The sequence below is a fragment of the Entelurus aequoreus genome, linkage group LG22 (assembly GCF_033978785.1).
Source record: "Entelurus aequoreus isolate RoL-2023_Sb linkage group LG22, RoL_Eaeq_v1.1, whole genome shotgun sequence".
Classification (NCBI taxonomy): Eukaryota; Metazoa; Chordata; class Actinopteri; order Syngnathiformes; family Syngnathidae; genus Entelurus; species Entelurus aequoreus.
The window spans coordinates 7,575,888-7,589,996 of record NC_084752.1 but is presented as its reverse complement, the minus strand read 5'-3'; the positions used below and the strand labels follow the sequence as shown (position 1 = coordinate 7,589,996).

Below are 14,109 nucleotides of genomic sequence, written 5' to 3'. Positions count from 1 at the left end.
TCTGAATGTTGGAATTTAGATTGGCAGATAGGTAAAGAGTCCTTTAAATTAACTTCCAACTTGAGGTTGTTTATTGATAATAAACAACTTCACTTGTTGTTTATTGATAATAAACAACCTCACTGGCGTTACTGTAAAACTAAGCATACAAAGGAAAGAGCATTAATATACACACAAAGTACATGTACATTTCGGAATCATGTTCAATTAACAATACAGCTTGGTATCAACTGAAAAATAGCAATGTAACCACACAGCATAAAGATTGAGACTCAAGCTGCTAGCTTAATGCTAACATACAATGGAAGATCCCATTGAAGGGCTAATAAAAGTTAGCATCACTGTTTGCAATTGTTTTAAACTTGTACGCATGTTTAACAAATAATTTTTAACAGATCAAAATTGACAAAAAACAACAAATGTAATTCTACTTACAGGCATATAGTCTCAAACTTTGTGGAGACAAATATTGACTGCTAACTTTGCACTCCTAGGCCATGTGCTGACTAGCTACAAAAGCCTGTTGCTCAAACCTCAAACTCTAACTTCAAAACAAAATCATATTCCACATAACGTGGAATATGATTGCCAGGAGAGGGCAGCACATATCACCTGGAAGGTGATGCCAAGTCTTAAAAAAATCTAATTTAAATGTGCCGCGGCCCAAATTTCTATGTTAAATTATTTCCCATACGTAAATAATTAAATGTATGGGAAACACTGGAGTAGGATTAAAAAAAACTCTGTTTCTGCAGATACAAAACTAGTACCACGACCAAAACTAGCTAATTAGTCCATTTTTTTATTTTATTTTTTATTTATTTATTTATTTTTTTAAATGCAAAGCACCTTAGGGAAGCAACCTACATTTCGTTGGACCTGTACCTGTACATGCACAATGACAATAACGATCATTCATTCATTTTAAGCACTAAAACTGGGATTTGTCTTCAACACAGTAAATATCGTCAGTTCTCATGGCAAAGGAAGCGTCTTAATCCCTCTTCTCTCTGAGAGAAAACAAGACCGAATCTTTGTTGAACTGGGAAAGAAAGAAAAGAAGAAAAAAAAAGGAAAAATCACATCCTTGCTTTGTGTGCGAGGGTCCCATCTTCCCACACACGGGTCAGAAACACAAGGGTGAGAATCCCGCTTCTTCCAGAAGCAACAAAACAAAAAAGCTTAAACAATCTATTTTTATTTTAGTGAAAAAAAACAAAGCCAAGGCATGACACATGGTGTGCTCCAATATGCATGCTGTATTAAAAAAAGGGCTGGTAGCAGCAGCAGCAACAGCGGCCTCACTGAAGGCTACAAGGCCAAACAAGTTGGCTCCACACCAAAAACAGCACTTGCGCTATGCAGCCTGCCTGGCATGTCCTATGTAGGTTACATTGGTGCGTTCCAGCTTGCGGCCAGAAATAAACTGGCATCTGCTGCGTAACGTAAAGACGGCGGCTCGCATGTGTTTGTTTACGTGCAATAAAAAGGCCCAGTTATGTTAACACCAGCTAGGATTACCAATGCCAGAGGGGTAGACGCAACAAGCTGGCTAGGTTTCACTTTCTGCACAAAAAGGCCGACTTGGCTCGTGCACGCTTGTCGATGCGTGCTTGTTGTCAATGTATGGATCCGTAAAGCCGCTAATCATCAAAACAAGCTTGCGGCAGATAACTTTATCTTACACACGATCCCTTTCCTCCACAAGCGATCTCTGTCAAGTTACCGTACGGGTGCGACTCTGCTTTCATGTGCAGCTGTGGTTATTCTCACACGCGACCACCTGACTTAAAAATGTATGACACAAGTCCAACGGAGTTGAGGGGGGGATGTATTTCCAAGCAACGCTCATGATTTTCTTCTGACCAGATAAAAGGCCTTCCAAGATTTGGTTAAAACAGGGTTTCTACAATTATTAGCAAATCTTATTTACTGCTTTTTACAGCCATTTTGAATGCCACTTAAATTAAATGTAAAACCCATGCCCGACCCAATACGGTTATTATACAGTAGAGGCCAAAAGTTTGGACACATCTCTTCATTCAATGCGTGTTCTTTATTTTCATGACTATTTATTTACATTGTAGATTGTCACTGAAGGCATCAAAACTATGAATGAACACATGTGGAGTTATGTAGCTAACTGAAAACATGTTTTATATTGTAGTTTCTTCAAAATAGCCACCCTTTGCTCGGATTACTGCTTTGCACACTCTTGGCATTCTCTCCATGAGCTTCAAGAGGTAGTCACCTGAAATGGTTTTCACTTCACAGGTGTCATAGTTTTGATGCCTTCAGTGACAATCTACAATGTACCGTAATTTCCGGACTATAAGCCGCTACTTTTTCCCCTCGTTCTGGTCCCTGCGGCTTATACAAGGGTGCGGCTTATTTGCGGCCTGTTCTTCTCCGACACCGACGAAGAGGATTTCGGTGGTTTTAGTACGCAGGAGGAAGACGATGACACAATGATTAAAGACTGACTTTTCATATACCGGTAGGCTGGTTATTTTGATAACGTACAGGCGAGCACTTTGTATTACTTTGCACCGTTGTATTATTTGTACTCTGCACGAATGCTGTTCGCCATGTCAAAGATGTGAAAGTTTGATTGAATGATTGAAAGATTTATTGTTAATAAATGGGACGCTTTGCGTTCCCAAACAGTCATCTCTGTCCCGACAATCCCCTCCGTGGTAGCAGGAACCCTTATATACTACGGTAATTACACATCAAAATCCTGCGGCTTATAGTCGGGTGCGGCTTATATATGGAGCAATCTGTATTTTCCCCTAAATTTAGCTGGTGCGGCTTATAGTCAGGTGCGGCTTATAGTCCGGAAATTACGGTAAATAATTGCAAATAAAGAAAACGCATTGAAATGAGAAGGCGTGTCCAAACTTTTGGCCTGTACTGTATATAGTCAAAAGCTTACAATTGTCTGTATACACACATAATTGTAAGCCTTTCGCAATGATAATCTTGAATAGTTGAGGTCGCAGTTTTTTTCATAGTTTGGCCGGAGGTGCGACTTATACTCAGGAGCGACTTATGTGTGAAATTATTAACACATTAGCATAAAATATCAAATAATATTATTGATCTCATTCACGTAAGAGACTAGACGTATAAGATTTCATGGGATTTAGCGATTAGGAGTGACCGATTGTTTGGTAAACGTATAGCATGTTCTATATGTTATAGTTATTTGAATGACTCTTACCATAATATGTTACGTTAACATACCAGTTGGTTATTTATGCCTCATATAACGTACACTTATTCAGCCTGTTGTTCACTATTCTTTATTTATTTTAAATTGCCTTTTTAAATGTCTATTCTTGGTGTTGGCTTTTATCAAATACATTTCCCCAAAAAATGCGACTTATATGTTTTTTTCCTTCTTTATTATGCATTTTCGGCCGGTGTGACTTATACTCCGGAGCGACTTATACTCTGAAAAATACGGTACATTAAATGTAAACTGGCTCTGGTAAATTGGCTCGCAAGACTGTTTCATCTGAGAATTTATTTTTATTCTTTTTTTTTTTTTTCCTGACTTTGCATATCCTCCGAAAGTGTCTTATAATAACAACAAACATGAGGACACGTTTTTAATCAAGATACTTTTTTTTTTTTTAATAGTCAAAAGGTTTTATGGAATAATAAATGAACATCATACTAATAATGCAAATGATGCATGTGTTAGGAAATGGAAGATTCATTTAAACATTTGGAATTATATTGGAAAAAAGCAAATAAGCCATTTAGATGCATACAAAATAAACTGAGTCAATAGAATATTTGGAATTAATTGTATTTTACAACCTCTCAGTAGTTTAACATGGGTACTGTACATAGCAAGTTATGTATAAAGTGTCAGGCAGCTGAAGGAAATATTATTCATTTACTGTGGGAATGTCAGATAAGAGTTGTGGACAGTTGTGAGAATTGCCTTGTTTGACCATTCTAAGCCACCGTAGGTCACGTGAGGTGCCTCCATCACGAGGGTTGCTAACATGTGTGTTGAACTGAACAAGACTGAAATAAAGGAGTCCTGTATAAAACAAGTTCAGCTTCCTCATTGGTGTCACAGTTAAAGACTACACGCCTACAGTGACCAACGAATGGCAGAGCCATTTTATTTTGCCGTCCAGCGGATTTAACACTTACGGACCTTATACCAGACCTCTTGTATCCAGTTTGAAAGCTAGAGTCAAAGAAAAGAAACACACAGACAGACGGAGCACTTAAGTTCATTGTCATTCATCGTTTGATTGATTGACATATTGGCTATCGACCAGGTCCTACAATTGTATTACATTTTTAATGCCTTTAGTCATCCCATTTAATGTTTTTTATTGCCAATTAAGGCCTTCACTTTCACACAATGTTTTCAATGACTTATAATGCTTTTAAATGCCATGCGGAAACACTGTAAAAAAGCAGTACTTAGCTGCAACATAAATAGCTAGTGTCAATGTAATAGCATAGCAGTATAGTTTTTCGATTGTGGTAAAACATTTGCGTTATCGTAGAGTTTCAAAATTTATTTTTTTCTAATCTTCCACATTTAGCTTTGAACCTTCTTTAGAAAAAGTCATGGGGGTATCTTTGCAACCAGCACCCGAATGAATGGGTGCCAAAAAATGTTTGCAAAAATGTTTCTTACGAACAGCTACAGTGGAAACGCAACAGAAAGTGCATCCAATTGAACCGCACGGTACCATTTGGTGGAACCTTGGCTGTAATCTCCTGAAAACCAGCGTTTCAGGCAGTGGACGTGTGTTTTGGGTGAAAAGGCTGTTTTTCCTGAAATGTGTAAAACTAACAAAAGAAATTAATTAATTAATCGATTGAATTTATGAATTTGATTAGAAAAAAAGCTTCATTTATCTTCTGTTGCATTGATTAATCGGTTAATGAGTGTAACTAATAAAAAAATATTTTAAAAGGCAGTGAAAAAGACTGGCAGGGGAAAAAACATTCTTCATCAGGTTTTCGGTAGCCGAGTAAAACTGCACTACAGTGGAGTTAATATTGAAAAATCCCTCTTAACCAAAACAATGTCATGCACAAAGTCACAGAAAAACTACTTGTCTTTCTACATGAGTGGAGGATAAATATACACTGAAACTATCGTAATGTTAGATAAGTGCAAGTTAAACGTGTGATAAAAAATTATTAAAAAGGATATCTCAACTCACCTGGACCATTAGTCATTTAGGTGATTCAATATTTTTACGAACAAGAAGCATAACAAATTAACTGAGGGTTAAGAAGTGATCGATTGTGTTAATTTGTTTAATCAATTTATCGAACCTTAAAGCAACTGATAAAATGCACCTGAACCAATAAAGCGTGCATTTTTACATGGATTAGTTTGTAAGACCTTTTAACCTTGATTTTTATGATACCGTATTTTTGGGACTATAAGTCGCAGTTTTTTTCATAGTTTGGCCGGGGGTGCGACTTATACTCAGGAGCGACTTATGTGTGAAATTATTAACACATTAGCGTAAAATATCAAATAATATTATTCAGCTCATTCCCGTAAGAGACTAGACGTATAAGATTTCATGGGATTTAGCGATTAGGAGTGACAGATTGTTTGGTAAACGTATAGCATGTTCTATATGTTATAGTTATTTGAATGACTCTTACCATAATATGTTACGTTAACATACCAGGCACCTTCTCAGTTGGTTATTTATGCCTCATTAAACGTACACTTATTCAGCCTGTTGTTCACTATTCTTTATTAATTTTAAATTGCCTTTCAAATGTCTATTCTTGGTGTTGGGTTTTTATCAAATAAATTTCCCCAAAAAATGCGACTTATACTCCAGTGCGACTTATATATGTTTTTTTCCTTCTTTGTTATGCATTTTCGGCCGGTGCGACTTATACTCCGAAAAATACGGTACTTAGGTATTCTTTCTGAGACGTACATACAGGAGCTTTGTGAGAATCCACACATTGAAGGAATCATAAAAGAATAACCACTGATTGAAAATGTTGTGTTAATTGTGTGGTAATAATTAGGCGTTCTCCTTTGACACAATTCTTAACAAAAAATATCCTTGATCGTGAAGGGTAAGCAATTGCGGACGGAGTACTCTTACATTCACCACTATATACATGAATACCTTGCAAAATATTGGTCACAAAAATCAGAGATGCTTACCAAAGTCCAGGAGCAAATGCCGAACTACATCGTCAAGAAATAGCCCGGCTTCAAGTATGATCACTGTGCAGTTAATCTCATGGCTTCAACAGTCAACTGGAGCTTGTTCTTGAAGGGGGCGGAGGATAGTAGGCTTTCACCCATGCAATCATTCCATATCATTCATTAGATTGGCCACAGACTGAGAGGGGCGGGAGGCGAGCAGGAAGGGAAACGGAGAACTGTGGCAAGAGGAAGTTAAGGACAAATCAGTAAATGTGGTTACCTGTTGTTTATATTCAAAAGCTTAAGTCTGTTTCTTGTTCCATGATCTGCCACCTCAAACAGCAGCGACTTGCCTAAAAGCCCGTTCAAGAAGAGGTTAGAAATAAGGGTAAAGTATTAACTCCGAAAAAGGAAGGAGTTTAAACATTAACACGTATGACTGAGAGGGAGCGCGGCAGTTACATTCAAGTCACCCTGAAGCGCTAACGGTATTTAGCCTTTTCTACCACAAGGGAAACAACCAGCCTAGACCAAAACATGTTGTGAAAGAGCCACATTAAAAAAATACACACAAGGCAAAAAAACATCCCCTTTGTGGAAGTTTCCACGTTGTTAGCGCTTTTTATCTTCCTGGTCATCTGGTTCCGACACGAAATTTCCTGTTTTGCCTCCTTTTGTCACTTTTTGCAGGATAGTGAGGGTGCTATATTTAGCAGAAACATATTAATAATGTCACAATTAATGCCTAATTACTTGTAACTCAGTTCAAAATTCAGAGGTGCTACATTTAAATAGGAACATTTTTTGTGAACTCTTATATCAAAAAATGTCATTAAAAAGGTCTTCTGTTTTATGGTCCGGTTGCTAAGGAGCCAACGCACCAACACAATGACCATGATAAACAACATAAAACATGCGTTGGTTACGGATCTGCAAGACAAGTATTAGTAACACCACAAGAGCTGATGACGGGCAACTGTTTTGCACCCCTGTCAGAGGATATTAAGGGCACTCACGTGGCAAGATAACCATGAGACTTGCCACGCGAGTCAAAGATAAGCAAGGCATCTGAACTGATGACCTGGTTTTTCAAATTTAGGTCGATTTTCATCCGAAAGTTGGGTTTCTGAGGTCATTCCTTCTCTATTTTGGGTACAATTGGACAACTGGACAAAAGTCTTTAAAACATCTTGAAACACACTCTTAATGATGGCAAAACTCTAAAATCTTTCAGTATTTTGATAGAAGTTTACAAGCTTACAGATTACAGACTGAAGACCACCTTCAGAGACCTGTCTTCTAATGTACATTTCTGGTCAACTCCAGGGTCTAACACATAAGTTAAAAGTGCTGTTAAAGAATAACCGTCCAACTAGCAAGACAAAACACTGAATGACTTACTGGTTATCTCACCAAACATCCCAACTGGGTTTTGAAGCTTAGTCCAACAAGAGTGCTGTCTCTGCTGCGGCCGCCCAGCCCCACACTTGTCGAGTGCGGCCACTTTTCCTGCCGACCGCTCCGACTTCCCTCCCCGCAAGTCTGCAACACCCCGCTCCAATAACCCCTGGCTCACAGGAAGTAGACACAATGGACTGAAAATAAAACACCGCCTCCCCCCTGGCAAAAAACTGCCCACCCTAACCCAACCGCCCCCTATTGCTATGCACACTTCTGCACAACAGCACACCTACGAGAGAGGTGACCAAAAATATCAGGCACTACTCCCACGTGCCAAATACTAAATTCTCCTGCCTTCAAGCATAACTTTCTGAACCCCTCTAAAAAACGCATTGTATGCTGTTATTGTGTATAATTGCAGGTATTTCTACAACAATGGCAACAACAGAACTAAAATCTCAATTCCATCTCTTGACTGAAAGGTCTTTTAGAAAGAAAAGAAAATCATGATATATGATTATATTTCATCCTGCAAATTTGCCGCATTGGACACCTAACCGTGGCTCTGACAAATATCCACGTACACCTTTTATGCAGAATCTATTGTAGCAACTGTGTACGCTTTCACACAACGACATGGTTAATAAGGAACCACAATTGGCTTTTTGTGACATCCACTTGCCTTTTTAAAGCATTACATGGATTCAATTCTTTAAGATGTCAATAAACTTCTCAATCAATCAATCAATTGTGATTGGATAACTATGGCGCACTCACACCAGGCTATTCGTAACCCACCAAATGTCCGAAACGCTTGGCCAGTGTGAGCACTCTTACCTGTGTTTAAGTACGCCACACTTCCCCTTTGTATTAGTTACACTAAAACAATCAACCGAAACAAAATAGAAATCAAAGCTTGTTTGTAATTAAATTAATCGTTGCAGCTCTACTTAAACACTCGAGTTACGAACAATCAGATGTACGAACAGATTCTTGCATTAGTTAACAGTTTGTTTGCAATATTTCCCCAAGTCCGAATTTTGAGTTGGGTCCCCTTCGGTGTCTGAACCCATGTCAGAAATCTAGTCCGCCAAATCCAGGCCACACGATCCCTAGAGTGTCGGTTTGGTTTTCGGTTTCAATGTACAACGGCGCACAAGAATGTTGATAGAAAAATGATAATTGAAAAAGGCTAAAACAACCGCTTAAAGACAAATCAATATACAAGTAAGTAAATTAGTAAGTAAGTACATTTTATTTATATAGGGCTTTTCACAGATAACATCGCAAAGCGCTGTACAAAACATAGGCAAAGTAAAACAACAATTCAATTAAAACAACAGGGGCAAGATCATAAAAAGGATACATAGTGGATTAAAAATGATAGTTAAAAGGTGCATTAACTAAAAGCTTTACTAAAAGGGAAAGTTTTCAAAGGTTTCTTAAAAATTTCAACAGAGTCAAGATCACGGAGGGACTGGTGCAAATTGTTCCAGAGTCTGGGAGCTATAGCCTAGAATGCCAGGTCTCCACTGGTTTTAAAACAAGTTTTTGGGATCTTTAGAAGACCCTGGCCTGAAGCCCTGAAGAGTAGGGGCATAACAAGTCAGTCATGTACTGAGCGGCTCCACCATGCAACGCACAAAATGTCAGGACTAAACTCAATGCGGAATTTAACTGGAAGCCAAGGAAGACTGGATAAAATGGGGGTGATATGGGCTGCTCTGGGTGCACTGGTCAAAAGTCTGGCACTGGTCTGTACCGTCTGAAGTCTCTCTAGTGTTGACTTGTTGAAAAGAGTAAAAAGAGATTTGCAATAGTCAATGCGAGACGAAATGAACGCGTGAATGATCATTTCCAGATCCAATTTTGACAACAAATTTCTAACTTTACAAATATTTCTGGGATGATAAAAACAGTTTTTGGCCACAAAAAGCTTTCCGGAACGCAAGTACTTCGTAAATGGTTGACTCTGTAGAAGTCAAATAAAAAAAAGTCAAAACAATCCAAAAATCAAACTCCTGGCACACTCGCTTGCCGGCAATTAGGTTGGCGTGGTTAAAAAATACAATTAATTATTGCGATTGCTCGTCTTGTTAGTAAGCTGCAAGTCACTAGGGCTGGGCGATTAATCGAAAAATGAGATGTGTTAAAGAGGTTCATTTAGCCTACTAATGTGTATTTATAAATGGTTGATTTATATAGGCTAGTAAGGTACCTTACTAGCCTATATAAATAAACCATTTATAAAGAAAAATGAGATGTGTCGGTTATTTTGGAAAGTGGGATAATCTTACATTAACTGAAACCGACTTAGGGGGTTCAATGTGACGCAGCAAGCAAATGGGCGAAGCTTGAATGTCGGGTTGATTAAAGGAATCACGGCCACAGTACAACTGACTAAGTGCATGTACCCCCTGAGTTCAATAGATGTTTCTCCAAGCACTGTCAATGCATTAGTTGTGGTTGACACTTCAAAATATGTATACCCTCCTCTAGGGCTGGGCGATATATCGATATACTCGATATATCGTCGGGTTTGACTCTGTGCGATATAGAAAATGACTATATCGTGATATTCGAGTATGCGTTCTCATGCAGTTTCTTTTAGCTGCGGGCATTACACTACACTCTTTGTTGTCTCTGCTTCTCACAGAGACTTAAAACAGGCGCACCTTCTTACATACACTACCGTTCAAAAGTTTGGGGTCACCCAAACAATTTTGTGGAATAGCCTTCATTTCTAAGAACAAGAATAGACTGTCGAGTTTCAGATGAAAGTTCTCTTTTTCTGGCCATTTTGAGCGTTTAATTGACCCCACAAATGTGATGCTCCAGAAACTCAATCTGCTCAAAGGAAGGTCAGTTTTGTAGCTTCTGTAACGAGCTAAACTGTTTTCAGATGTGTGAACATGATTGCACAAGGGTTTTCTAATCATCAATTAGCCTTCTGAGCCAATGAGCAAACACATTGTACCATTAGAACACTGGAGTGATAGTTGCTGGAAATGGGCCTCTATACACCTATGTAGATATTGCACCAAAAAGCAGACATTTGCAGCTAGAATAGTCATTTACCACATTAGCAATGTATAGAGTGTATTTCTTTAAAGTTAAGACTAGTTTAAAGTTATCTTCATTGAAAAGTTCAGTGCTTTTCCTTCAAAAATAAGGACATTTCAATGTGACCCCAAACTTTTGAACGGTAGTGTACGTCACATACTGTCGCGCGTGCAACGTCATACGCTCTCGCAGAGCAGACAGGTAGCAGCATGGGTAACGTTAGCTGTGATGCTAGCGAAGAGGTGCGAGTGGTAATACGAGAGAGAGAAGGTGCCAATCTGGTAACAAATGAAGGAAGAATTAATTCCCAAAAAACACAGCACGGGGCCCATCGTCTGGCAGTGGTTTGGCTTCAAGCGCGAAGATGTTGAAGAAGTATGCGGCAAAAGCGTTAGCAACTTAGCACCACTGCTAATATGTAGCATCATTTGAAAAGTCACCCGCTAGAGAATGAAGAGTGCTTGAAACTCCGCATGTCAACATCTCCGTTTGGTGCCACACCAACAAAATGCTCTGACCCAATGGAGCGTGGCGTCTTCCATTTCCACACCAACACCGTATGAAACAAATAGTCAACAACAGAAGGAGATAACGTCCGCAGTAAACTACCACATAGCGAAGGACATACACTATTTGATTTCCTATTATGCAGCTCATTTTTATTTGACACTTATTGAAATATCTTGTGTGACATCATGCACAAAAATGCACTTTATTTGTTTTAAACTATTGTAGTGGCGTTCTGTACAAAAAGTGCACTTTAATTTAGTGTTGTTTTGATATGTCATCTTAGTGACATCATGCACAAAAGTGCACTCATAGCTTGTTTTAAAATGTCTCTGACAATCTTGCACTTTCTGTTTTGAATGTTTGTGCCACTGCTTAATAACTGTTTAATAAGTACACTTTTGGTAAATTTACTTAGTTGTGGTTTCCCTATCTGCATGAAAGTTTAAAATAAGCATATATTAATGCCGTATGAACAAGAATGTTTTAATGTAGACACATAGAATCATCATACTGCTGTGATTATATGCATCAAGTGTTCATTTAAGGCGAAGGCAAAATATGGAGATATATATCGTGTATCGTGACATGGCCAAAAAATATTGAGATATTAATAAAAGGCCATATCGCCCAGCCCTACCCTCCTCAGAACCAGCTTCCTGTGTTTTGCATAATAGGGATATTTTTCCCAAAATGTGCAACTCCAAAAAATAGAGCAAAAACAAAAGCCAACTGCAGAAGACGCTGGTTCTCAAGACTAATGACTGTGCCCACTTTTTCCTACAGGTGACAAATTAACGTGCTTATGTGAATGCTTCATTGAAGAAAATGTCATGTCACCACGTGGCTACACAGTGCTTTTTTTGCGAGAAAAACCAGTGACCATGTCCTTCCACGCTGTGATCCCAGCTCCAGAAGTCTAATCCAATCAGTCCAATGAAAAGGATTTCAAATCACATTTGGCAGTCAGTGAGAGGTTTGGCCTCGAACGTGATCTAATTAGCCGCTCTCTCTTTGCTGGCGTTATGGCCACTCGGAACTGGCTGGAGATGTGGCGCTTCGTGTCAAGATAAGCCTGGATGGACTCTGACATGCGCTAAAAAAAAACAACTGCAACAAGAAAAGGTATCACTCCCCAAATATGAGCTGAAAGCAAAGAGGCTTGTGTCACAAGATGATAATACACTGCATACTAGGGTTGGACGGTATACCGATACTAGTATAGTACCGCGATACTAATGAATCATATTTGGTACTATACTGCCTCTAAAAAGTACCGGTCCCCGACCCCCCTTTTTTTAACGAGCATGACGGCGCGTTGTCGTCACGTCATGACATTGCTGGTTTTACGAGCAGATGAGCATGTTCGGCAGCGTACAATAACGGAGTACTTACAAGCAGATACGGTGTGTAGACAGAAAAGGGAGAACGAACGCATTTTGACTTAAAAACTAACGATAATGGTGAAGCTATAACACTGAAACGCCCTCAAGAAGAGGTGCTTTAAGACATGGCTACAAGTATCATTATCACTGCAGGACGAGGAATAGCTAAACATGCTTCACTACACACCATAGGAGGATACAATAGCTCACCGGTGTCACAATGTAAACAAACGTCATGGGTGGATCTACACCTGACATCCACTGTAATGATACCAAGTACAGGAGCATATCTAGTCGACACTACATCGGTATTTTTTAGCATCACAAAATCTTTTTTCATTTTTTTTTAATGTATATGATGTTCATAAATTCAGGAAATACATCCCTGCACTGCAAAAAGTCAGTGTTCAAAAACAAGAGAAAATAAAATAAAAATGAGGGGTATTTTATTTGAACTAAGCAAAATTATCTGCCAATATAGAACAAGAAATTTCGGCTTGTCAAGACTTTCCAAAACAAGTCAAATTAGCTATCCTCACTGAACCCAAAAATACCTTAAAATAAGTATATTCTCACTAATAACAAGTGCACTTTTCTTGATAGAAAAAAACAAAAACCTTTTTGCTCAATATGTTGAAAAATATTCTTAAATCAAGTAAATGCTAGTGCCATTATCTTGACATAATGATATGCGCTCGGCATCATGATTTTTTTTTTCATGCTTGAAGTAAGAAATGATTACTTTAAAAAAGTAGTTTTATACTTGTGAGTGTTAATGACACAGCTTCGCATCAGTTGATATTCTAGTTTCAAGCATGTTTTACTCAATATATTTCATAAAATCTCAGCAACAAGCTGCAATATCTTACTGAGATAATTTAGGACCAAAACCCTTAAAACAAGTAAAACACTCTAACATAAAATCTGCTTAGTGAAAATAATTATCTTATCAGACAGAAAATAAGCAAATATTACCCTTATTTGAGATATTTAATCTTACTTAGATTTCACTTTTTGCAGTGTGGACACATGAGGACTTTGAATATGACCAATGTATGATCCTGTAACTACTTGGTATCGGATCGATACCTAAATTTAAGGTATCATCCAAAACTAATGTAAAGCATCCAAACAACAGAAGAATAAGTGATTATTACATTTTAACAGAAGTGTAGATAAAACATGTCAAAAGAGAAAGTAAGCAGATAAACAGTAAATGAACAAGTGGATTGATAATCAATTTTCTACCACTAGTCCTTAATAATTTTGACAAAATAGAAGGGAAAATGACAATATCTTGTTGCATACGTCAGCAGCTAAAGTAGGAGCCTTTGTTTGCTTACTTACTACTAAAAGAAAAGTTGTCTGGTATGTTCACTATTTTATTTGAGGACAAAATTGCTATAAGAAACATACGTTTAATCTACCGTAAGATTTTTTGTTAAAATAAAGACAATAATGCCATTTTTTGTGGTCCCCTTTATTTAAATAAGTATCGAAATACATTTTGGCACCAGTACCAAAATATTGTTATTGGGACAACCCTACTGCGTACTGCACTATATCAGACATTGTCAATAG

General features: G+C 38.1%; 1 protein-coding gene across 1 annotated transcript in view; it reads right to left on the bottom strand.

Moving 5' to 3' along the window:
• Nucleotides 1-14,109, bottom strand: part of LOC133639874 (GRB2-associated-binding protein 1-like) — a 122,227-nt gene that overhangs the window by 84,039 nt on the left and 24,079 nt on the right. The window contains exon 3 of the mRNA XM_062033538.1: nt 6,188-6,211. Coding sequence (XP_061889522.1) covers nt 6,188-6,211 — 24 coding nt within the window. The remainder of the gene's footprint in view (nt 1-6,187; nt 6,212-14,109) is intronic.